The following is a 23,823-nucleotide window of genomic DNA, read 5'->3' on the forward strand; positions in this document are numbered from 1 at the left end:
AGCAGGTTAGCATATTCCTTAATTATAAATTTGGAGCTTATTTTTTTGACCACTTGAAGACTGGACATGATATTATGGACAGAGTATTTTAGTTAGATCCATGTTCAAAAATCCTCAAAATTGTTTAGTCTCATGCCATTTAACCGAGAGCAGTTGAAGGGGTCTGACTGTACTTTCAGAGAGCTGTATTCTGTTTTCTAGAAATCCAGCAGGGAGTTGGGAAGTGCTTTAGCCATAACACCGTTAGGGTTTTGTTTTCATTCTTCTGTGTATCTTTCTTTCTCGCCCAGGCCAGAAAGTGTATTGTTATTTTTGCCTTTCTCTTCTTTTAATCTAATCTATTACCAAGTCCCATAATTCCTTCCCTCAAAACGTTTCTCAGGTTCCATTCTCTTGTCTATTTCCCAGGCATTGCTATCATTCATGCCCTTATCAGCTTCCTGTCCTGGGTGAGCTCCCTGTCTGAAACCATCCCCTCCTCAATTCATCCCCATCTTCAAAATGTCACTCTTCTCCTTGCTTTCTCCTGATGAGCCGGCTACAACAGCTCCCTCTCTAGCCTTGCACACATCTACCTGACAAAGTACACACGCATTTCACTATTCCCACTTTCAGTCTTTTCTTGATTCAACTCCAGTCTGCTCACCAAAAATGAGCATTCTTCATTAGAAACCTTTATATGATCCAGTGTTTCCCAGCAGGCCTTTTGTAGAATATTATTTTTATAAAATACTCCTTAAGACAAAAAGTTCAATGGTCCAGTACATTTGGGAAATGAGGCACATTCATATATTGAAGGCTCTGAGAAACCCTTTGAACTTTAAGCAAACTTACCACTGACAGAACATTTGTTTGCTTATTGATTCATTTTGAGGAACGCTTACTGTCATTCTTCAGAGCCAGGTTTTGGAGGCATAAACCCTGGGAAATGCTGACTAACTTTATGATTGTTTTCTAAGGTGACTATAATTTTTTCTCACCTTCAAATCCAAACTGTCTCACTTTAGATGCCCACTCCTTATCTTTCTCTCTGTCTCCAGATACCCAGGATGTCCTCCAGTCCCATGTCTATCTGAATGTCCCCGAACCTCAAACCTCCAAAGCCCTAACTCATCTTCGCCCTTGAATTTGTTCTTCTTCCTAGGTCCTCCTTGTCACCATAAACTCAGTCATCTAAACTAGAGACCACCAAATGGATTCTGAATTCCCCCTCCCGCCCCCGGTTCTACAAATCTAAATAAATGTGTTGACAGGAACTGTGGACTAGCAGACAGAAAAGCCAACTTCCTGATTTCCTCATTTCTCCGCTCTTGTGTTAATACGGATTGTTTTATCTATTACCCTTTATTTTTTCTTATAGCACTTATATCTTTTTATAGTTTGCATAATTTTTTGTGTGATCACTTATTTAACGTCCGTCTCTTCCATTACGGTGCATGTTCCATAAGGACATGGACCATTTTATTTTGCTCACTGCTGTATCTATCTTCATTGCCTAGAAAAGCAGACATATGGGTGCATGGTAATGATCTGTAGTATAAAGAATTAAATACAGAAAATTATTATATGTTTTTTAGAATATCAAATTGATATATATGATAGAAAATTGTGATAGCATTCCCCCACCAGATTTTTATTTAGCATCTCATAAATGGAATTTTTAAAAGGTAAATCTGTACTTAATAATGATTTTATATTTTTTTTCTTTTTTTTTTTTTTAGGGCTGCACCTGCAACATATGGAAGTTCCTGGGCCAGGGGTTGAATTAGAGCTGCAGCTGCTGGCCTATACCAAGCCACAGCAAAGCAGGGTCCGAGCCATGTTTGTGACCTACACCACAGCTCACGGCAATGCCAGATCCCCGGCCCATTGAGCGAGGCCAGGGATCGAACCTGCATCCTCTTGGATACTAGTAGGGTTCCTTATCCGCTGAGCTACAACAGGAACTCCAATTATATTCTTCATCATTTTTGTGATGAAGGCAGCATGATAGAAAGGGAAGAACATAGGGTTTGGATTCAGGGGATCCTAGCTTGAATGCTGATCTGCTGTTTATTTGTCATGAGAAGTTAGGTCACTTAACTTCTTCAAATTTGGCTTTTCTCTGAGTTTGATTTTTCATCTTTAAAATGTAGATTAACACCTACTCCTAGGGTTGCTGCAAGGATTATATAAAATAACTTACATACAATATCAAGCTTTGTGTTTAAAGTATATACTCAATTAATCTTAGTTCCCATCCCTTTCTTAGCTGACTTACAGGAAAAGAACTTACAAAATATACCCATCCTCATGGCTCAAAGAGTCTACTGATCAATGCTATTTGAGGATCTTACTATTTCCGATAGAAAGATAAAGCTGAACTATGGAAGCCCTGCTGATTGGTCATTCTTTGGAAAATACAGCATTTAGGTATTTACCAGCCCACATCAGCTAGGCAGATCTACTCAGATATGTATTGGGTGATTTTTCTTTGTAATAATTGCCAATGTCTCACCTTCTGTTTTATGTTTATTGATTGTCTTACCAAAGTGCTTCTAATAAAACATGGCTAGTGTTTTATTTTCATATCTGATTATCATACTACTTTTGAAACTTTTTTTATTATGGTTCATTCAGATGAGTCATTATTGGTATTAGGGATGAGTTAAATAAAGACTATCTTAACAGCATCATCTTTAATTACACAGATTTACACAAAATGTCTTTTAATAATTCTTTTAGATGCAATTTTGTTATGCAAATATACTTGCACATTGGTATTTTATTTAGTGAAATAAGCTACAGAGTAGGTTCAATACAGAAGGCACTGACCCAAAATACTTTCATATATCGAAAACCACTTTTAATCAGGCTTTCATGACCACAAACTGTAGGTGGAATGTCTCAATACAGTATGGTTTCTGTTGTACTCAAACCTCAGAATTTAGCACGTTACAACACTCACCATCAAAGTACATTTCAGCACAGAAATATCATTAAAGCCACTATTTGTGTTTACTTTTAGGTACTTCTCAACTTTTGTGTAACCAAACTGGCTGCTGGATAATGCATACTTATTTAATAATACTTATCAAAAAAGTCAGTGCATATAGCTTTTTTTCATTAAAACTGCAAACCAAAATGATGATTTCTATATTAAAGCATTTAAGAAAATATCTTCAAAATCTACTCTTAATTGCACTAAATTTAATTCTGTATTATGTTCATACTCTTCATAGCATACTCAAAATGTATTTAATAATGCTTTTTCTCATTGTTCATAGTTAGATTAAATTGTTTTTCAGCATTAAGCTTTCTAAAGAGAACTGGGATATTCCTCTTTGTTTAAAATATGCCACTCAATGACAAAGACTGCAATTCAGAGCTTTTATACTTAAATATAATAATGTATTGTAATGATTACATTTTTCATAACTTGACAATAGTCTGTAATGGGGACAAGTCCATTTCTATTTCAATAACAAATTTTGAACCTTAGGTGAGACGGTAAACTGTTTTTCTAGTAGTTAGGCAAAGAGATACTCTTTTCCAGTGTTTACATCAATCAAGGTGCACCAAGAAGAGAATAAAGCCAATATTATTTAAGTGGACACTATAATTTACATTTAGTTTTCAAAATTAAAGAGACTTCATATGTAATATATGTATGGAAAGCAAGATTACTCTGCAAATATTGAGCCTTTTATGTTTTTTGTCTTTACCTCTTGAAACAATTCCAAATGTAATTACGGTATCTTATTAAGACATTTCAGTATTGTTTTACATTAACCTTAAGTTTTAAATTCTAGCATAAGGGCAGGCATCACACATCTCATGCTATTACTCTAGAACTTATTAGATACGAATCAGGAATTGAAATTAGAATTTGAACTGAGAAAAGGCACATTCATGAAACACAATTCCATACAATTCAGTGACAAAGAAATAAGAAAATCTATTTACAGAAACATAAAAGTAATTCAAACAAGTTTTACTGAGCATTTTCTACAAGCCAAACATTGTGCCAAGCAATGAGGATTGAGCATTCTCCATGCCAGATATTTGTGCTGGGTGCTAGGGCTTCTAGTGCATATATATCTCCCTTGTTCATGTCTCATCCTCATGGCTGGAGGAAAAACAGTCATTTAATTCTCTAATGCTTCAAAGGAATTTTCTCTATTTGAATCAAAATGTATTCCTTGGCTAATAGCATTATATTTTCAGTCATGTGTAATGATCTGAAATTGTATTTTCATCCAGCGTTGGGTGGATTCAGTTTTTGTTTTCTGACCAATCTTTTCTCTAGACTGAGCAAGAAAAATAAAGTAGATGTTAACCTAATCAAGAGGAATATGAAATGAAACCTACCCTATTTGGTTATTTCTTATCTAGTACTCAGTGGAAGCTGATTGTGGTTATTACGGCCCTACCCCCCTTCCATCTGGCCATTGGCAGGCACCCACAGTGGCTGCGAGGCTTCGTTTAAATGCCAACTTCTATGAAGCTCTCGTGGTCACATTCAAATAACACTCATTCCTCGTCATTGCTGTCCTCTGGATCTTTTTATATGACAGAGTTGGTTGGTTGTTTGAATCTGACTCTCCTGCTGGCTTCTGAGTTCCCTGAAGACCCTATCTCAGGCCTCACCCAGACTGACCAATGGACACTCAAGGAACATTTGCTGAACAAACGGATTACAAAATGAAAATACTGTATGTTAAACTCTGACAATCTTAATAAAAATTAGATACTTTTGGACAATTTAATCTCTCAAAAAATAACAGCTTTTGGATATATGTATTTGTTTTCCTAAAAAGTTTAACATGTTAGTGATGGAAGTCTTGAGAGAAAGTAATTATACCACTTGGAATGTGTAACAGAGAAGTTAGAAAATGTCTGGAGAGAAATATATACACATAAGTATATGCGCCCTAGACTTCAAGAAAAAAATATCTCAAAAAGTTCAAAGAAAAGTGGTCTTTATTGCCTGCCCAGATGACTCACCATGAAGGACAGAAAAGTATAAAGATAGCAACTGAATTTTACAATCACAGGATACAGAGGTAAAGGGAAAGAAACTAAAAGTCTGAATGATTGCATTCGTTGAATAAAAATTTATTAAACTTTCTGATGAGTTCAGCAAAGTGATGAAATCCTCATCACAACATTACAGACTTGAGACTAGCTGGTAGTAATTGGATGATTTAAATATTAATTAAGGTGTTCCTGTCGTGGCACAGTGGAAATGAATCCAACTAGGAACCATGAGGTTTCAGGTTCAATCCCTGGCCTTGCTCAGTGGGTTAAGGATCCGGCGTTGCTGTGGCTGTGGTGTAGGCCAGCAGCTGTAGCTTCGATTAGACCCCTAGCCTGGGAACCTCCACATGCCGCGTGTGCGGCCCTAAAAGAGACAAATAAATAAATAAATAAATATGAATTAACTGATGAGTGTTAAGTTTAAGGATAATCTCTTGCAAAGGGCCACGTTGTTCAGTAACTTTGCTGTTCTGGGCACCTTTTTTCCCTAGTTCAACTCATGGTTATTTATAAACTAATTTAAAGTGGAATCAGGACACATTTCCATGTTTGATATGGTGTGTGATGGGCCTCCAGAAACACTGAGGTCTTCAGGGGTCTTAAAACCATCCCACTCAAGTCACACACAACCTCTTACACCCACTGCTCTGGGTGGAGATAGAACCTGAGCCTCCACAATGACCTGAGCAACTGCAGTTGGATTCTTAACCCATTGTGCCATGGTGGGAACTCCCTAAAATATTTTGAAAGAAACAGTATATATGCATCATTACTGAGGCTCTGTGGTGTGGAAGCAAAAACATGGGGATTTAAAATCAGGTCTGAGGTCTGCCATGTATAAGCTGTGTGCTCTTGATTGAACTGTTTAATGTACCCAAACCCCAGTTTCCTCACCTGTAAAGTGGAAGTAATAATGGGTATGTTATAGAATTGCGATGAGGTGCCATTTGCAGCAACATGGATGGAACTAGAGAATCTCATACTGAGTGAAATGAGCCAGAAAGACAAAGACAAATACCATATGACATCACTTATAACTGGAATCTAATATCCAGCACAAATGAACATCTCCTCAGAAAAGAAAATCAATCATGGACTTGGAGAAGAGACTTGTGGTTGCCTGATGGGAGGGGGAGGGAGTGGGAGGGATCGGGATCTTGGGCTTATCAGTCACAATGTAGAATAGATTTACAAGGAGATCCCGCTGAATAGCATTGAGAACTATGTCTAGATACTCATGTTGCAACAGAAGAAATGGTGGGGGAAAAACGGTAATTGTAATGTATACATGTAAGGATAACCTGACCCCCTTGCTGTACAGTGGGAAAATAAAATTTAAATAAAATTTAAAAAAAAAAAAAAAAAAAAATAAAGTAAATCTTGTATTGTGAAAAAAAAAAAAAAAAAGAATTGCGATGAGGGTTAAATGAAGGAACACAGAAATGTAAGTAACATGTTGGCAGTGAAACACTATACAAGGTAGGTAGTATTTTTTCCCTGATGTGTCAGGTTCAGTCACTTCTTGTTACATACTGTAAAAGATTGCTCTCCAAGGACCTGCCAACTTGTCTTACCATTATCATGTTTAGATTAGAGTCTCTCTCTCAACTAGACCCCAAGCTTTTCTTGAAAGCTTGGAACATCTCCTGTCTGCTCTTGTGACCTGGAGTCCCAGAATAATAATTGGCTAAGTATTGGCTGAATGAATGAATGGATAGATGGAAGAATTACTTTTTTTTTTTTTTTTTTTTTTTGCAATCCAAAATGAATAGCTAAAAATGAATTTCTATGCAAGCTCAAACTATGTTAATAGGAAGTCTGCCACTGAGAGGGAAATTTCACAGTTCTTTTTCTTTTTTTTTTTTTGGTCATATTAACTTACAGCAAAGATGTACATTTGGTAAAATTAAACAGAAGAAAAACTGGACTGGGTCAAATTTTGTGTGTGGGTTTGTTGGTGAAATTACAGCATATAGTTTTTTTTTATAATTGTTTTTAGATAAGAGTGTTGACTTTGGTACGTTTTCTAAAGAAATTCAAAGACTTCATAAGCTATCTTCCTACATTTAACAGCATCTCTTCGAAGTTATTATTTGGCACAGTTTATCACCCTCATTTCTCAGATGATACTGTAAACAAAGAAGTGAAATTGCCTTACCCAGGGCCACAAAACTAGTCCCTGGATTAACCAGAAATAGAATCCTCTTCACACAATATACATCTTGCTTTCTATTAGTTAGTGTTCCTTCTCTTTTTTAGATAACTGTGTTTCAGGGTCTGCAGTTAAGCACAGTATGGATGAATCAAGCATTGCACAAGTACCTTAAGGATTGTTAGCAATTCTGATGAGTACAAGCAGAGTAGTGCGCAATGTGTTAATTAGTATAAGGACAGCTTTCTAGCTTGAAGTAAAAAAAAAAAATAATGTTAATAATCCTAAAATTGAGAAGAAGTTGGTTGCTAGGTCCTGACAATAAACCAAAGGTCCTTTTATGTGGACTCTGTAGCCACCTCTGCCCTCAGACTTCCAGACATTCCCACTAAAGCCAGTGAGAACCACATGCATGCACTAGCGGGCACACACTAGTTCTATATTTATGGATGTTTATTTAAATGTCGCAAAATGAGAAGCATTTTGGTTGGTAGCAAATATAAGTCTGTTTACAGCCAGAATAAAAAAGGTGTGTCTCTGATTTACACACAGTCAATGTAAATAACAAGTTCTAACATGGAAGACAAGTCCTGTATCATTTCCTACAGGGTAGGGAAATTAGTTAGATAACTGAGTAATGGAAAGGGCATTCAATAATGAGGCTCCACGCCACATGCAGGCCTCCTCTGTTCACCCTTCTAATCCTGGCTACATTTATAAAGTCACCTCAGGAGAACTTTCCTGCCATATTTTAACTGTGGGAGTCCGTGCATCTTATAGGAAAGAATAAATGAAAGAAAAAGACCTTTGGAAACAGCAGCTATTCACATCTATGAGAACAGCAGAGCCTAACTAAATGACTTCAGATGCATTACTAAAGGGAAACAAGGATAATTTTATCTATGGGTCTCTAATACTTCTTCCTACCAATCAGAATTCTCCCAGTGTGATGTTAATAACTGCTTGATGAGTCTGCTCAGTGATTGGAGAACTTTTTACTCATTTCTTTAATTCATAAAGTAATATTAGTTTCTCTGTTTTAGAACGCATTTGGGATTAACATATCCAGCTAATTCTTTTTTCTAAGTTTTGAGGGTTTTTATTAGGGTTTTTTTTCCTTGTCCAAATAGAGTCATGATTAATATGACCACCATCCTATGAAAATATTTCAGATCCAACCCTCCTCACCCACAGCCTAGATAATCTCTTGGTTTCCTCCCCGCTAAGGAAATGGAGTGACTAATGAGGGACAAGATGGACAGTTCACAGATACAATGCGCTCTCTAATCCAGAGCCACTAGGTCTTCCTATGTGTTTAAAGGGTTAGGGATGGAGTCAAGAGTCTGTAACGACAATCTTTAATTGAAAAAAAGGGAAATGCCGTCTTAAATGCTTTTTTTCTTCCCCCAGCTTATTCCTGACAGTAAGTAATGGTGCAACTGTTCTAAAGTATTCCTCTTCCATTTTATTTTGTTTAATTCGGTCTGTCATTAGAAAGGCTTGCGAGCTTTAGGCCTGGTGATTACTCTCGGTGGGAGGAAGTAGTGCCACTGCAGACTTGTGTTCTAGACAAGCGCTCCTTTATACAATGACGGGGCCTGCCATCATCAATGAAAGGCTCTTTAAAGAGCAGTGAGGGACTCTTTTAAGCAGACTGCTACCATGTGCTTGTAACCCTCCAGCATAACTTGCGAGGATGAGACAGCAGTGTGTTCTGCTGCAAAGAGGACTATTGTCCTCGTTAGCCTCCAGCAAACTGAGCCCAGTTTTGCTGCAATGTAGTAGGATTTCCAAAGGATGGTAGTTCCTAAAATTCTGAACACAATAAAAGGATTAAAATAGGGGGCTGAGAGTGTGGAATTTAGAACTCTACTGACCCTCACCCTAAGTCAATATCCGAAATCCCAAAATAAAACTTGAAATCTTGTGCACTGCACATTATTTTAAGGGAAAATAATACAATGGGTTAGATTACAATTAAAGAATTGAATGCATATTAATAAACTTGAGTGCCAGTTAACAAACTCAGCATCTGGGTTTTAAAACTTGTCATAGTTGATTTCTGATATATTTATGTTCATGAGGAAAAGGAAGAATGATGAGCTATAATTATTCAATCTAGGATTTAAAAGATTTTATTGTGGTCCATTTATAAGCCCAAGAATGTTTTGGATTTTAAAAAGAGAAGACTATAGTACAATTTGCTTTTAATTTTTTTATAAATGCTGCTGAGCTCTGCTTGGTTTGTTTAAAGGGCTGATTTACATTCTAAATCCAATCTGTAGATGCAGTCATAAAAAATACTTGTTTCTTTATACCTCATATATATGAAATATAAAATTTGAATCTTAAAAGAATCAAACAAACCAGATTTAGATTTGGGGGGCAAAAACATGTTTACTATTTTAACAAAGCCAAAATGTACCTAAGGTAAAGGTCAAAGACTACTTCATTCCCTGCTGAGTAAATGCTCAGGAAGCACATTTGTCTATGTTTCCTGTCATAACAGGAAGAGTGTAACTTCTTCCTTTCCACAATGGCTTCAGTTTTACCTCCTAACTCCAATATTTTCTCCCTCAGGGCCTTCCAAATCAATCCTTGTAAGACAGAAGGCAGGAGGCTGTCTCCGTTGTAGTTTCCAAACAGTTACATTTGTTGAAATGTTATTTAAATGTTAGTGATTTCTTAAGCTCAACTGTTCCAACTTAAAATTAAAAGTCAAATATCCAAACATTGAGAGTGATTCTCTTATTCCTATTAGTGGTCCAACATATTTCAAAAGAAACACACATGCATATTCCATATTATGGAATTTCATTTAATTTAATGATGTTGTTACTCTTATTCTTTTAACCAAAAATTCTTGATGGTGGCTGGGGTTCTAATTGCCTTCAATAAGACTATGTTGGGATGTAAACCTTAAAAATACTTTTGCTGTAATAATTTTCAAAGGAGCTCATTTTAAATAAATACATTACAATGTTAAAGGAAGTCTAGACTGCAAAGGACATGGCTTTTGAAACAATTAGCAACATGTTCTTTAATCTCTAGTTTGGAAGAAACCTCTTAGTTTTATGTGGTCTATTTATAATGTTTATATTTTTAGTGTTGGTTTCTCAGTAATATAATGTCATACACAGTTTATGCATTTGCAAAGCAAAAGGGGATCTGTGGCACACAGAATGGTGTGTGCCAAAAGTGCATTCATAGGTGGAAGGTGTCATTCCATGTCAACTTGCTACACAAGGTGTTTGAGATACAATAAATATAAGCATTTGGGTTTTTCTAAATTATACTTTCAAATGGAACTTCTATGAAATACATAAATTAGAACTGAAACAACAAAAAAATCTTTTAGTGCTCAAGCTCAAGGAAGAGCTTATTTCTTAAACTCAGGGACAAAATTCTAGAGGAGGGAGTTATCTGTTTCCTTGTGAACATTTTGGCCTCTCTGATTTCTTACTAAAGGAAAGCTAATGAATAAGTCTTATGGCAGTTGAGACAATCCTTTTTTGGCAGTAAAGGAAAAAATTTAGCTGTATGAGTTTAAAATGCCTCACATCACACGGGATATACAGAAAGTCTGTGGTGCACAATCTCTGTGATTCAACTACAGAGTGGAGAGACCACTTGTGAATTGTTTTCAAATTGATAGAAATAGAATAGAAAGGAAAGGCCTATGTCACAGCTGTTAAACATACATCTGAGCACTCTGGCCACTGCTTTCTTTGATTTGGAATCTTGCAAGAGTACAGTTTGTCATTTTTCCCTTCTGCTTTTCTTTTTTAGTCTCTCACCGGTTAATTCCAGCTCTCTAACAAAAATTTTTTTCCTTGGTGATTTTAACATGAATAAAAGACTGATTTAACTTACACATATGGGGAATCTTTAAGTAGGCATACACAGGACATATCAATTTTTCAATTTAAATCTGAAATGTATTACTATTTTCTAATATATTAGTATGATACAACCTGTTTTTATTTATTTACTCATTTTACAAAATGAGTTTAAGAAAAAAAATTAATTTGAGTTCAGAGGAAGCAATCAGCTATTAAGAAAGGATACTGAGGGGAAAAGGGTGTAATAATCATTATGAGGTATTTTCAGGCTTGTTTTGGATTTAGAGTTAGAAAATTCAATACTTTTGCACTGAATGAGCTTTTTATTCACTTGATTTGAAACAAGGTTCCAGATTTTCATTGCTAAACATGGATAACTCTTCTATAGTATTTAAAGAATAATTTCCTCCCTAATAATTTATTGTATGCTTAATATGCATACAAGCAACTGACAAATTGGGAAGTCTGTGGAGACGACAAAAGAATGTTTTAAAAAGAAAAAGAAAATTCTAAACCTCATGGCTTAGAATCATAACAAAATTCTTTTCTTAAGGCAATTCATTTGTATTACTGTATTTTCCAGGTCCTCACACTTAAAGAGTGAATCTAAATTTCAATGAATTCTGTATTAGGTTAGTAGGTTGTCACTTTCAAGTTTAGACCTGTATTTAACTGGCTCTTTTATTTCCTGATGTTTTGGACATCACCTTGCAGGAATATTACAATAAAAATTCCATTGAGATTTTAGTTAAAATTCTAAGAAGCACCTAAAATAGAGGAAAACAAGGGGAGGTAAGGAATAAAATGCATTTCTTTTAAAAGAGAGTCATCTGAGCAGTTCTCGTTGTGGTACAACAGAAACAAATCCGACTAGGAACTGTGAGGTTGCAGGTTCTGTCCCTGGCCTTGATCAGTGGGTAAGGATCTGGTGTTGCTGTGAGCTGTGGTGTAGGCCAGCAGCTGTAGCTCCAATTAGACCTCTAGCCTGGGAACCTCCATATGCTGAGAGTGCGGCCCTAAAAAGCAAAAGCAAAAAAAAAAAAAAAAAAAAAAAAGAGTCATTTGAGAAAACCAATGCATCTATTTTTTTTTTTTTTTCAGTTTAGTTTAGTTTAGAATATTCAGATTTGGTTTAAAAACGTCAGTATGTAGAAACTGTCAGAGGTTGCATCTACACTGAACATATTTTTCCAGTTTTCTTTCATGAGCCCATTTAAAATAATTTTTGTCATGTAACAAAATGAGATAAGGAGAAAAGAAAAGGAGAAAAAAAGAAAATTTAACAGCTATAAACTCTGAATTCTTTTTAGTCATAAGGGGATTCTCCTGTTCTATTAACAGGAGAATGTTGCTAATTGTGTTTCATTTGTGCTCCAGTTATTGCAATGATAATTACATGAAATTTTGTTTGCTGGCAAAAACTGTTAGTGTGCCAGATCTGATGGAAGAAAAGAACCTAAGACATTTAAAACTGTTTTTTCTTTAACTATATTAGGCTCTAACTGTGTTATTTGACAAATATATTTCTCTGATAGTTATTCAAATATTACAGCTTTTTATAATAAGCCACACAAATAAACTCAGGTTTACCTCTCCTATCCTTCCAAAGTTGGAAAGTTAAACATTTTAAATACAAACACACAAGTAAATGGATTTAGGTTAAGCATGACTAATTTTCATATATCTTTCTTCTTGATATAAAAGATATAACAGATTTAACAGATTTCTAAGTATATTCTGTTTGCAAGGAGTCATATGAGGACGAAACTCATTTAAAAATCCGGCTGTTTCAGAAGCATAGTAGCAACTGGTACCATATGAGGGAGGTAAGATTATTGCCTAATTGATGAGGGTAACTCTCAGGTAAGAACAAAAAATGCAGATGGAGAGACTGAAATTGTAATGTGAGAATAAGCTAGAGGCTAGAAGTGATAAAAAATGGTGATAAGTAGTTCAAAACAATTTGGTCAGTAACATACTTTTGAAAATAAGTCCTACAAGCATAGACTTTGGAAAACTACTCCCCATCCCTGTCCCAAGCCCTGCTCCACAAACGTTCTGTGTGATTTTCCTTCCTGTCCATAAGTCATTCTCTGTCATCAGCTGGCTCTTGCTCTGAAATGATTCTCTTGCTTCTTGTTAGCTTCCAAAGGCTCCTCTGTGCTCCAGCTCCACTCTGTTCCACTTTTCCTTCCATCTCTCTGATATTCTTTGAAGGAAAACACCCTCTTGAAATGAAGGTTCAGGTACTATTTTTCAATGTGCTACACAGCACAGGAGTTGTTTTGATAGAAATCATATTAACTATAACCAGCTTATGGTTCAAAGAGTGTGTATCTTAATAGGAACAGCTAATAGGTACATTTACCGAGCACTTATTATATGTTAGCAGCTTTACATTTATCCTCCAATTTAATTATCTCAATGAGGTGGGTACTTTTTAAAATCTTCTCTCCACTGATAAGGGAAAATGATAAGGCTCAGAGGGGTTAAGTCACTTGCTGGAGGGTCACACAGCTGGTAGGTGTCAGAACAGGGGCCAGAATAAGGTTTATGTGTCTCTAAAAAGCAATGTTCCTCACCATTATATTATACTGGATGCAGTATGATATAAATGGGAAAGCAATGGCATAAAACCACTCTCTTAGACATTATATTATACAGAATGCAGCATGACATAATTGAGAAAAGCTTGTTTTGTTTTTGAATATGGGCCCAAATCTTGGCTACCTCCTAGTATTAACTCTCTGACTTCAGCTTTGCATGATCTGGGCCCTGCCTGGCATACTGATGTTCTCTCTCATCTCTCTGAAGTTAATCACATCAGGGTCAAGTTCCATGGGCTTTGGTTGGACTCTTTAGCAGGCTCTTTCCTTTCTCAGAAGAGCTCTGCAAACACTGTTGTTCCCTCTGAAATGCTGTCATTTGCCTAACTCTGAGTCATCTTTTAGCTCCCATATTTTAGCATTTTTAGCTCAGGGAGGTCTTTCTCCCATCCCCAACCTAAATAAATTACCTTCTTATCATTCTTTCATAGCACATATGATCAAAAATTTTACTATATATTTGCATATTTCACGTCTGGTTTATCCCGCTAGGCCAGGGGTCCACAGGCCAGTCCTGCCTGTAAAGTCGTATTCAAACACAGACACATTCAGTCACTTACACATTGTCCTTCACTGCTCTCACTATGCGGGCAGACCCTAACAGTAGAGACAGAGACTATATGGCTCACAAGGCCAAAAACATTTGCTATCTGGTCCTTTAAGGAAAAGGTTTGCTGACTTCTGTGGCAGACAATAAGCTGGATGAGAGGCTCTTCTTGTTCACCTCTGAATACTTTGTTAGGTACTTTGGAAACAAATGATATTTGTTGATTTAATAAATAAATGAACTAGTCAGCTGTAAATGGAATGAATAAGGATGAAGTGGAATAATACATATAGAGTTCTTGGTACACATAGCTACTTTAAAGTTATCTAAAAATTTCTGTAAGACAAATTGACATTCCATGATTTTATTTATGTTTAAGTACTAGCTTAAGAAATCTACCTTGTTTGGGTTAGAGACTGAGAAATAAGTAGTTTTCATAAACTTGGAGGTGCTGGAAAATTAAAAAAATAAAACAAACTGTTATTTTTTTTCCTCCCTTAAACTATTTATGTATACAACCAGAGTTTCTGAATTTTAGCTGTTGCCTACTGCCATAATGAAAAGTAAAGTAAGGGCAAAATTCAATCTAAACAGCCACTCTGTTTTACCACAGTTTTCTTAATGATATACAACTTATCACATCAGCTCTGTAAAATTTCATTTCACACTTTAAGTCAGTATTTCTTATTCTGTAAAAACACACCCTGTTTTCTGTATAGCCACATAAACACCTGCAATGGCAGGGTAAGCTTTTACTGCTTTTAAGAAAAGATGACAGTGAGCTATTGTGTGAGGCTCTATTAAGGAGTGGGGGAAGCTTCAAAAAGGGCAAGGCAGTTAACACTTTCCTTTTCAACATGTGAACACCTACTTTAAAGGGAACCTAGGTTAGGAGTGTCTCCTCACTTCCTATGATATGTGGCTGCAGATCTGCTGGTGTTGATTATTAGAGGTGACCTACATCTTTTCGGCTCTCTCCCAAATGGCTCTTGTGATCACTCTTGCAGTAGATGAGAGGCATGCACGATAAATATTTACCAGTAAGATGGCAGTTTAAGATTGTTAATAGCCATTTAAAATAACCACTGAAATACATATTACAATGCGGAAGTTTTGAATTTTACTAATGCCATTTAAGAGTACTGAATTAAAGGGCCAACTGACCCTAAAGACTGAAGGAAAGACTACACAGTCCCGATCCTAAAGTTATTTTTGACTTCTAACATGGGTGAGAGTAACAGCAATTGGAGATGCAACTACACTGAAATCAAGAAAAAATGTTCCATTATTAGCTCAAATGTATGATGTTAAAATCCTTGTATGCCCATGTGCATTTTATACTCTTTTACAAAGCGAAATGAAAGGGAATTTAACCTGCAAAAACTTTTGTCTTTGTAAGCAAAAGGAAGATACAATAAATTTCATGAACCTAAATATTACCTGGCATTATTAATGAAGTGATGATGCTAATTCATATTATTTTTGACTGCACCTCAAATAGATGCTAGTCCAAACAACAGGGTCTAGATAGTGGTATATGATGTTCAATATTTCAGTCCTAATTTCAGTTTCAAACTATAAATCAATTTAAAAATACTGTGGCTTTATATTGACAGAATTATTGCTTTTTGGCTTGACCTATAGCAGTAAGCAATGTATAGGAAAACACTGCAGGAATTCATCATAAATCTAAGCATTATGCATCCTCTAAGCTCAATTTTCAGCCCAAAGTAGTTTAAATCATATGTACCTTAAATATAGTGTTTTAAAGGAGCATAAACCTAAAAAAGTTTACCTCTTAATGGCATACTGGCTTTGATGGCATAAATAACAACTTCTATTTATCATAATTGACATATAGCAATAAAAACTTTTAAAGCATGAATCAGCTCTAGTCTCACTTGCAGATCCCAGAAGATAGGCACAGTAGGATAAAAAGAGTGTCTTTGGAAGAAATCATGGATGGTGGGGCATCTCCAAGGCTGTCCTCTTAGCTTTCCCTAGTAAGTGGACAAGAGACAAAACACTCTCCTCTTCCATGGTCAAGGAATGCCTGTTCTATAGGTTCCATTATTCATGTACAATGGTTGGGATCTGGCAGTACTGTAGTATCTCTCTCAGGAACTGTTATTTGATATTTAACATTTGGATGCATACAAACCACCCAACTAGACTTACATCACCTAACCAAATCCATTCTCCCCAAGTGTGAAGAAAAATAGTCAAATCACAGACATTCATAATGTATTAAGTCTTTGTTGAGTAGAGCACTCGGATACATGAAGTCTTTAGAATAGATTAACTGTATCATACAAGTATCACTGGAGTTCTAGAAAAAAAATTACATCATGTGCCTCTAGATTTATAAAATTCAGGGTTTAAAGAAAATGGTATGAATTAACTAATTTCTAGGCCAGGGATCAAACCCAGGCCGTAGCAGTGACCCAAGCCTCAGTAATGACAATGCTGGATCCTTGAGCCTGCTGTGTCACAAGGGAACTCTTGAAAGTCATTTTTATAAGGATATTTAGCCTATATTACAAACCTTTAAGTAGATGACCACAAAGGCCTTGTTCCCAGGAATATAATAATATCTTTGTTTGATGATGCGTGCATAGCAATAGCAATGTTATGCTTATTAACTCTTAATTACTAAGGTATTTATGTTACACAAATGCAACTCACATTTAAAATTCATGTTGAAGGAAAAAGTGAATAATCACGAATGTGTAAAATACACATATTCTTATAGATAGGGTGATTTTTTTTCCTTTACATATAAGAAACTATTAGCACTTGAACTGACCACTTTTAATTCACTAAAACTGCTCTCAGTGGATGTTTATAAGCTCAGAATGTTTTCAGTACCCTTAATATATCCGAGGGGAAATGTAAGAAACAGTCCATGTAAATAATAACCCCCCAAAAAGTTTACCCACTCACCTGTCTGTTACGTTCATCCATAATCCTCGTAATCTGAATCTTTTTTCTCCCCATAGTCCCCGTTTTTCTTCTCTCTCTCGTCCCTGAAATTATGTATTTTTTCCTTCCTTTTCTTTCTCTTTCCTGTTTCCTCCAAACAAATTTCCTTCTTCAGCACTTGCACTGCTCAGTTCCCAAATTCCTGCATTCGTTCCTGCTGAACAAAAAATAAAAATTAAACACCATTTTAATAGCAAGCCAGTTTCGTAAGAAAGATCATATTCTTATTTTAAAAAAATAAAACTCTATGGCAGTAAACCAATCAAATGAATGAAAATAAGCAACTATAAAAGTACATGGTATATCACATGCAGGAGCATATCAAGTAGGAATGGTTTGTTTTTATAACTAAAATAAGCTCATAAGTAATTTAACAAGTCATTTAAATGACAAAAACTGTGCTTTAAAGCCCTACACTTGAAATGCATCTTTTGCAAAGAGTTTCTTAATATTTTTTTAATGAAATTAGGTGACTATTTTCACCCTTCTGTTATGAAAAATTACCTAAATCAGAGAGTTAATGAACCTTTATGTACCTGTGTATGCTAAGTAGGGCAGCTAATTCATTTCTGAAGGGAAAACAATCTCGTGTTTTGACAGCAGAGGTGATAACGTCCCTCGTTATGCAAATAGGATGGACTATTATGAAAGTGGTATTTGATATATGTAAATGTCAACTAATTTAAATCTAAATCCTTTAATCTTATTTTTAAAAAGTCACTGCTATGAGAGCACTGTAAAAATAATGTGGGATATTTAATCTTACATAACAAGCAGCTATCAGCAGTGAGATCTCCTTTTCCTTTTGAAAGCCCTTAAGCTATAGCTTGAATACAAGAATCAAAAAAGGCAATCATTCATAGAAAGGAAAGAAATGGTGCAAAAGTTAGAATATTATTCCATATATAACTATAATTTTTATAAGCCATCATTCCTCTAAATTTAAGTATTTTAACAAGACATATCATACCTCTTTGGGGAATAAAATACGAATTATAGAAACTCGGTATATTCTGGGTATCTTTAGGTCATGAATTAAAATGAAAGAAGTGATCATCAATAATATAAAATAAACCTAGAGAACCCAGAGTATTAAAAGCACATATTTTACTTTGTTTTAAATAATATCTGAAAATATTTGAACATAAAGCAAATTGCTGTGAAATGTAAATGTGGAAGTTAACAAGAAGGAATTATTCTATGTCAAAGAATGAAATTACTTACACACTGCTCAGAATTCTCCTGTTTATTTTAGTTGGTGTCTGACAACTGACCTGATAAATTCCCACATGTATTATGTAATGCTAAGCCAATGTCCTGGCTACTTAATAGATTATTTGGCTTCAATTCAAAGTTATTGGAATGAGAATTGGAACTGTTACACACTTGGTCTGATCATCAGCTGTCTTTTCAGTTCCTTAATTTAATTTCTAAATTCTTTATCACCTTGAGTAAATTTTTTTTTCATTTAAGTTTTCTGTGATTATCTAATTGCAGAAGCTATTATGATATAATTAGTTCTGGTGGATTAAGTCCTGCTTAAATGCTAAGACCATCCATTCTCTTTTGCCCAATGCCTTCTACTAAACTGCAGCTTAGTTCTGCCTCTCAGAATATATATACATGTTGAGTAATATCATGACCACAGAGTACTCATCAAAAACTATTACTCCAGCGGTAATTTTAAACGTTGGAAGTAGTTCAAAGCTTTACAGTTATATACATAACACATTTGACAAACACATAGGAAAAAATTAGCTATGATATATTGAAAATCACATTAAAATATGAAAAAAATCCACAAAGCACAAATGTATCCTATATTCCCTGTTGCCAAACACTGTCCATCTATTTTTAGTAACAGCCTTAAATATCACTCCACTCGACAACTTTCCTGGGTTTCCTATAGTCTTACCTTAGAAGCAAACAGCACATCAGAATGGTATTTCCCATGCATGGGCAAGACCCCAAAGAGACAAACAGGCTTCCTCTATCACAGAAAAGCCAACCCATGAATCTACAACACATGCATATGGGACGATTTCCTTTCTTTCATTGAGCTGAGGCCGGTGGCACTATCGGCTTACAGGACTACGCCTGCCTAAGCGCTTATTCACTTTAAGGTGGAAGGTCAGGGTGAACAGATTAGCGTGTTGAACAAGGCAGGGAAGATGAGAACCACTACGGATCATGACTTCAAAACACAAATAAACAAACAAATAGAGAAACATCCCTGGAGAAAAAGTAAAAAAGTCTCTTCAAAATGACAGAGTTCCTGATGACCCAAACTTAGAAGAGTTCCTCCCTATCACCACCCCCTATTTCACAACTTCGAAACGAGAGATGCGTCTGAAAAAGAGCAGAGCAAGGATTTTCTTTTTTAATTCTTACAACAGGATGGGAAATACTTTGCCAGAAAGAACTGATATGTATCAATACATATAAATATAAAAGAGTTGATTAAAAATGACATTAAATATATTTTCCTTTCTGAAATATGCAAGAAGAGATGCAAGTTTAAATTTCAACAAAATGAAAATATTTTGTTTCCCTTAAAAATGAATATTTCTTGAAAAGCATTTGAGCATTTCTGAAATGCAAAATTTTATATGATTAAGTACATATGCAGAATAAGATGGGATGATGAGACTGTTTTCATGAAGTAAAATGTCTCTTGGAACATTTGGTTTAGAACATTTGATTATGGGTCACCACGTTTCAAGGTTGTCAGTAAAAATGCAGAGAGTTAGGAAAGGTCAACAATAGTTCAGTAGCTGTTTTCTTAGCATAACTATTTCTCTAACCTGATTTTATGCAAAACTATATTGTTCGGTCGGTTTCAAGTCTTAATTTGTAGGAGGCCTAGACAGGGTGAAAAAGACATTATATAACTTCAGTAATCTGAAAAATTGGTCCGTAAGTATATGAAGAAAAGAAGTGGTAATAGCTAAACTACATGTAGTAGATTTCAAGTTATGCCGAGAACTTTCATTACGTACAATCAACCCATAAGCTTAAAATAATTCCAGCAGCCTTGCCGCTGCTTCTTCCACATGAAAGACGTGTTCTTGGAAAATGACAGAGTCACAGAAAAACAATCAGTAATTAAAAAAGAAGAAAAAGAAATACTCTACCATAGTTACACTCTATAGAGTTATAGTCTTCTGCATTTTTTTCTTTTTGCCAACCTAAATAAAGAAAAATAAAATCAGGCTGCTTACTAAAAAGGGGAACTTCATTATGGCAGGCTTCTGTTCACTTTGAGTTTGGCATAAGCAGATAGACGAAGGCAAAGTGGTTTGAGACCCAAGGAGTGAATTTCTTGTGGACAGATGCTAAAGATCCTTCTCCCACCGGCTCTCTCATCTGCAAACAAGCGCCCTGGAGTGACACACGCCTCCGGCCCTTCCCCCGTCCCCTCCCTCACTCCTTCTTGCTCTCTTCCTCCCTCCCTCCCTCCTTCCCTCCCACAAATCCCTCCCAGTAACACAGAAGAATCTTGACAGAATGGCAGGAAACACGCACAGACTGGTCAGGGAAGGATATGATGTCAGCAACCACGAACAATAAAAGGTGTAAAGGTGCTTCCTTCCCTAAACTGTTCCAGAAGTGTAAAATGGGAACCAAAACTCTTCACTTCCTTCTCTGAGCAGAACTGTCTGAGTGTGCTGTGCTGCACACCCCACAGAGAGAGGCCTTTGAGAGGTTCAGATAAGGGACAATGAGACAAATCCAGACACGGGGACAACATTTCTAACTCCCTATTTTTAAAACACCTGAGAGAAAACAAAAATCCACTTCAGCTCCAGACTGGTATTTTGCGTGCTGGCTTTAAGAAATAAAAATAAGAAAACAAACAAGTTCATTCTGGTGAAGTAGGAGTCACGTTGCAATTGCCATTAACCATGCCTCATCAAAAGCATATGACACAATGAACGAGACCATATAGTCTTAATTTACCCCCTGGAGGCAAATGAAGAATCCTATACAGGCAAAGAACCAAATGGAGGAATTGTTATTATTGTTATTTTTGGTAAAAAATATAATAATGAAAACTGTTGCCCCGAAATCAATGTTGAGAAAATACATGGAGTACTTCTTTACCCCCTTAGCTTAAGAAAAGATATAACTGGGGTGGAGAGGTAGGGAAAGAGATTTCTATGTTATTGAAACTTTCACAGTTCTTAAAAAAAAATTCATACTAACAACCAAAGTAAGATAAACTTTCGGTATATAGTGAAACTATTTTAATCTCATCACTATTAGGTTCTTTCTAACATGGAAATGGCAGTCTACCATAAGGTTTCTGTAGGAAGAAAACCACATATCAAGTGGATCTGAGTCATCTTCAGATTTCAATCATCTTCCCACAACACTTTGATTTAGAAATTAAACATAACCTTCAGTTATGTGTTTTGATCTTAGAGTGAGACTGCCATGCCACATTAAAAGATGTGGGAAGAAATTAATTCTCTGCTGCTAAACTTATCTTTTCAAAGCATGTATTTTGCTACAATAAGCAGAGTGCAGTCACTTAAATAAAAACAGCCTATGAATAATAAAAAAACATTAAAATATGTGATGTCAGTTTGCAAAGAAAGAATTCCGATTTTCTTTTACTCATACTAGCAAATATCTTTTTCACTGATGTACAGACTCACTAACACCAGCATCTTCATATAAAGACTCAAGGCTGAAAACCAAGCATGTTACATATCACACAAGAAATTATACGGTTAAATAAATACTAGCTGGCTACTTTGTAAGGGATAAAAATAATCATAAACCCAGTTGCTGCAGGCCTGGTATAACTAATTCGAACAATTAAATGATTCATTATTAAGTGTAAAACTTTGCTCATTATGGTGCATCTAGATACATTTAACTTTCTACTTTTTGATATATTTGAAAGACTTAGGAGGCATGTAATTATGTTTTTGGTTAAAAGGAACAAGTCGAACTTTTACTTTTTTTCTCTTATGAAGTATTCTGAACTTCAAAAGAAATAATAATAATTAGTAATCTTAATGTTACTGAACTACCTGATGTCTTTTTTTAATTAATTAATTAATTTATTTATTTTGATCTTTTGTCTTTTTTGTCTTTTGTTGTTGCTATTTCTTGGGCCGCTCCCACGGCATATGGAGGTTCCCAGGCTAGGGGTTGAATCGGAGCTGTAGCCACCAGCCTACGCCAGAGCCACAGCAACTCAGGATCCGAGCCGCGTCTGCAACCTACACCACAGCTCACGGCAACGCCAGATTGTTAACCCACTGAGCAAGGGCAGGGACCGAACCCACAACCTCATGGTTCCTAGTCGGATTCGTTAACCACTGCGCCACGACGGGAACTCCCTGATGTCTTTTGAATTAGGGAATATTTCCTTGGTCCTGAAAGTTATTCCATTTATCTCTAAGCTCACCATGTATGATACAGAATGTTATAATATCTTAGCTATGAATGCAAGCTGAATTCATTCTTAAAGACATATAGCTAAGACATCCTCTTAATGGCAGTAAAATTACCCGTTCTTCCCCACTGAATAATTAGCATCATGCCAAAGTTATTTTCTTGACTTCTTCTAATTCAGTGTTAATATGATGAATTTTGAGTCACTGTCAAGTCTCAGGAACATAATACCACACATACAAATAATAAATAATAACTGTTTTTCAGTTCCTCATACCTGCCATGCTCCTTCCTACCACAGGGCCTTTGCATATGCAATTCTTTCTGCCTGGAATGCTCCTCCTTACCCTTTGTTTCTCCTTAACTTCTTCCCTTCCTTTCTGTCTCAGCTCCAGTTTCTTCTTGAGAAATCACTCCATGCTCTCCTGATGACATCAAATTCCCCCATAAGGACTCAGAGTACCATGTCCTTGTTTGTAGCACTTGTCACAATTGAAACTGTCTGCCATCTTTCTCAACAGCTGTGGCCAACATCTGTTTTGTTTCACTTTTGTATTCTCAGTTTCTACTCCAGTGCCAGGCATACAGTAGGAGCTGATAACTATTAGTTGATTAATGAATTAATTCATTAAGATTTTTATCTTTCAGGTAAGGATTTTCTCTTTCGTTAATGAAAGATTTTATTTTTTAAGGCAGTTTTAGGTTTACAATAAAATTGAGAGGAAGGAAAATAGATTGCCCATAAATCTCCTGCCCCAACTTGTGCATAGCTCCCCCCATTATCAACATCACAGGTGAGTATTTTCTTTAGTTGCTATTTTAATGACTATTAACATTTTCGGAGTTGTGGCACAGCGGAAACGAATCCGACTAGGAACCATGAGGTTGCAGGTTCGATCCCTGGCCTCCCTCAGTGGGTTAAGGATCTGGCATTGCCATGTGCTGTGGTGTAGGTTGCAGATGCGGCTCAGATCCGGTGTTGCTGTGGCTGTGGCCTAGGCCAGCGGCTACAGCTCTGATTAGACCCCTAGCCTGGGAACCTCCATATGCCATGAGTACAAAGGCCTAAAAAGGCAAAAAAAAAAAAAAAAAACCAAAACCAAAAACATATTCACATTTTTATTTCTATGGAAGCAGAATGCTAACTTCACTTAATCTTTCATTATGTTTACATAGCAACTCATATACGGAATAAGAATAATTTATACTGAGAAGTGGAGGCTGAATGGATTCTGGAATCAGGAAGCTCAGGGTCTGAATGCTAGC

The 23,823-nt window shown here is 35.9% G+C and overlaps 1 protein-coding gene across 49 annotated transcripts in view; it reads right to left on the reverse strand.

Annotated features, from left to right (window-relative positions):
- MEF2C (myocyte enhancer factor 2C) overlaps positions 1 to 23,823 on the reverse strand; it is a 174,521-nt gene that overhangs the window by 77,480 nt on the left and 73,218 nt on the right. For 18 of the 49 annotated variants that reach the window (XM_021082248.1, XM_021082273.1, XM_021082099.1 and 15 more), the window contains one exon: positions 17,110 to 17,305. In XM_021082248.1, the coding sequence (XP_020937907.1) occupies positions 17,110 to 17,163 (54 nt within the window). In that variant the 5' untranslated portion in view covers positions 17,164 to 17,305. 49 annotated transcript variants of the gene reach the window in all.

This window comes from Sus scrofa, chromosome 2 (genome assembly GCF_000003025.6).
Source record: "Sus scrofa isolate TJ Tabasco breed Duroc chromosome 2, Sscrofa11.1, whole genome shotgun sequence".
Lineage (NCBI taxonomy): Eukaryota > Metazoa > Chordata > Mammalia > Artiodactyla > Suidae > Sus > Sus scrofa.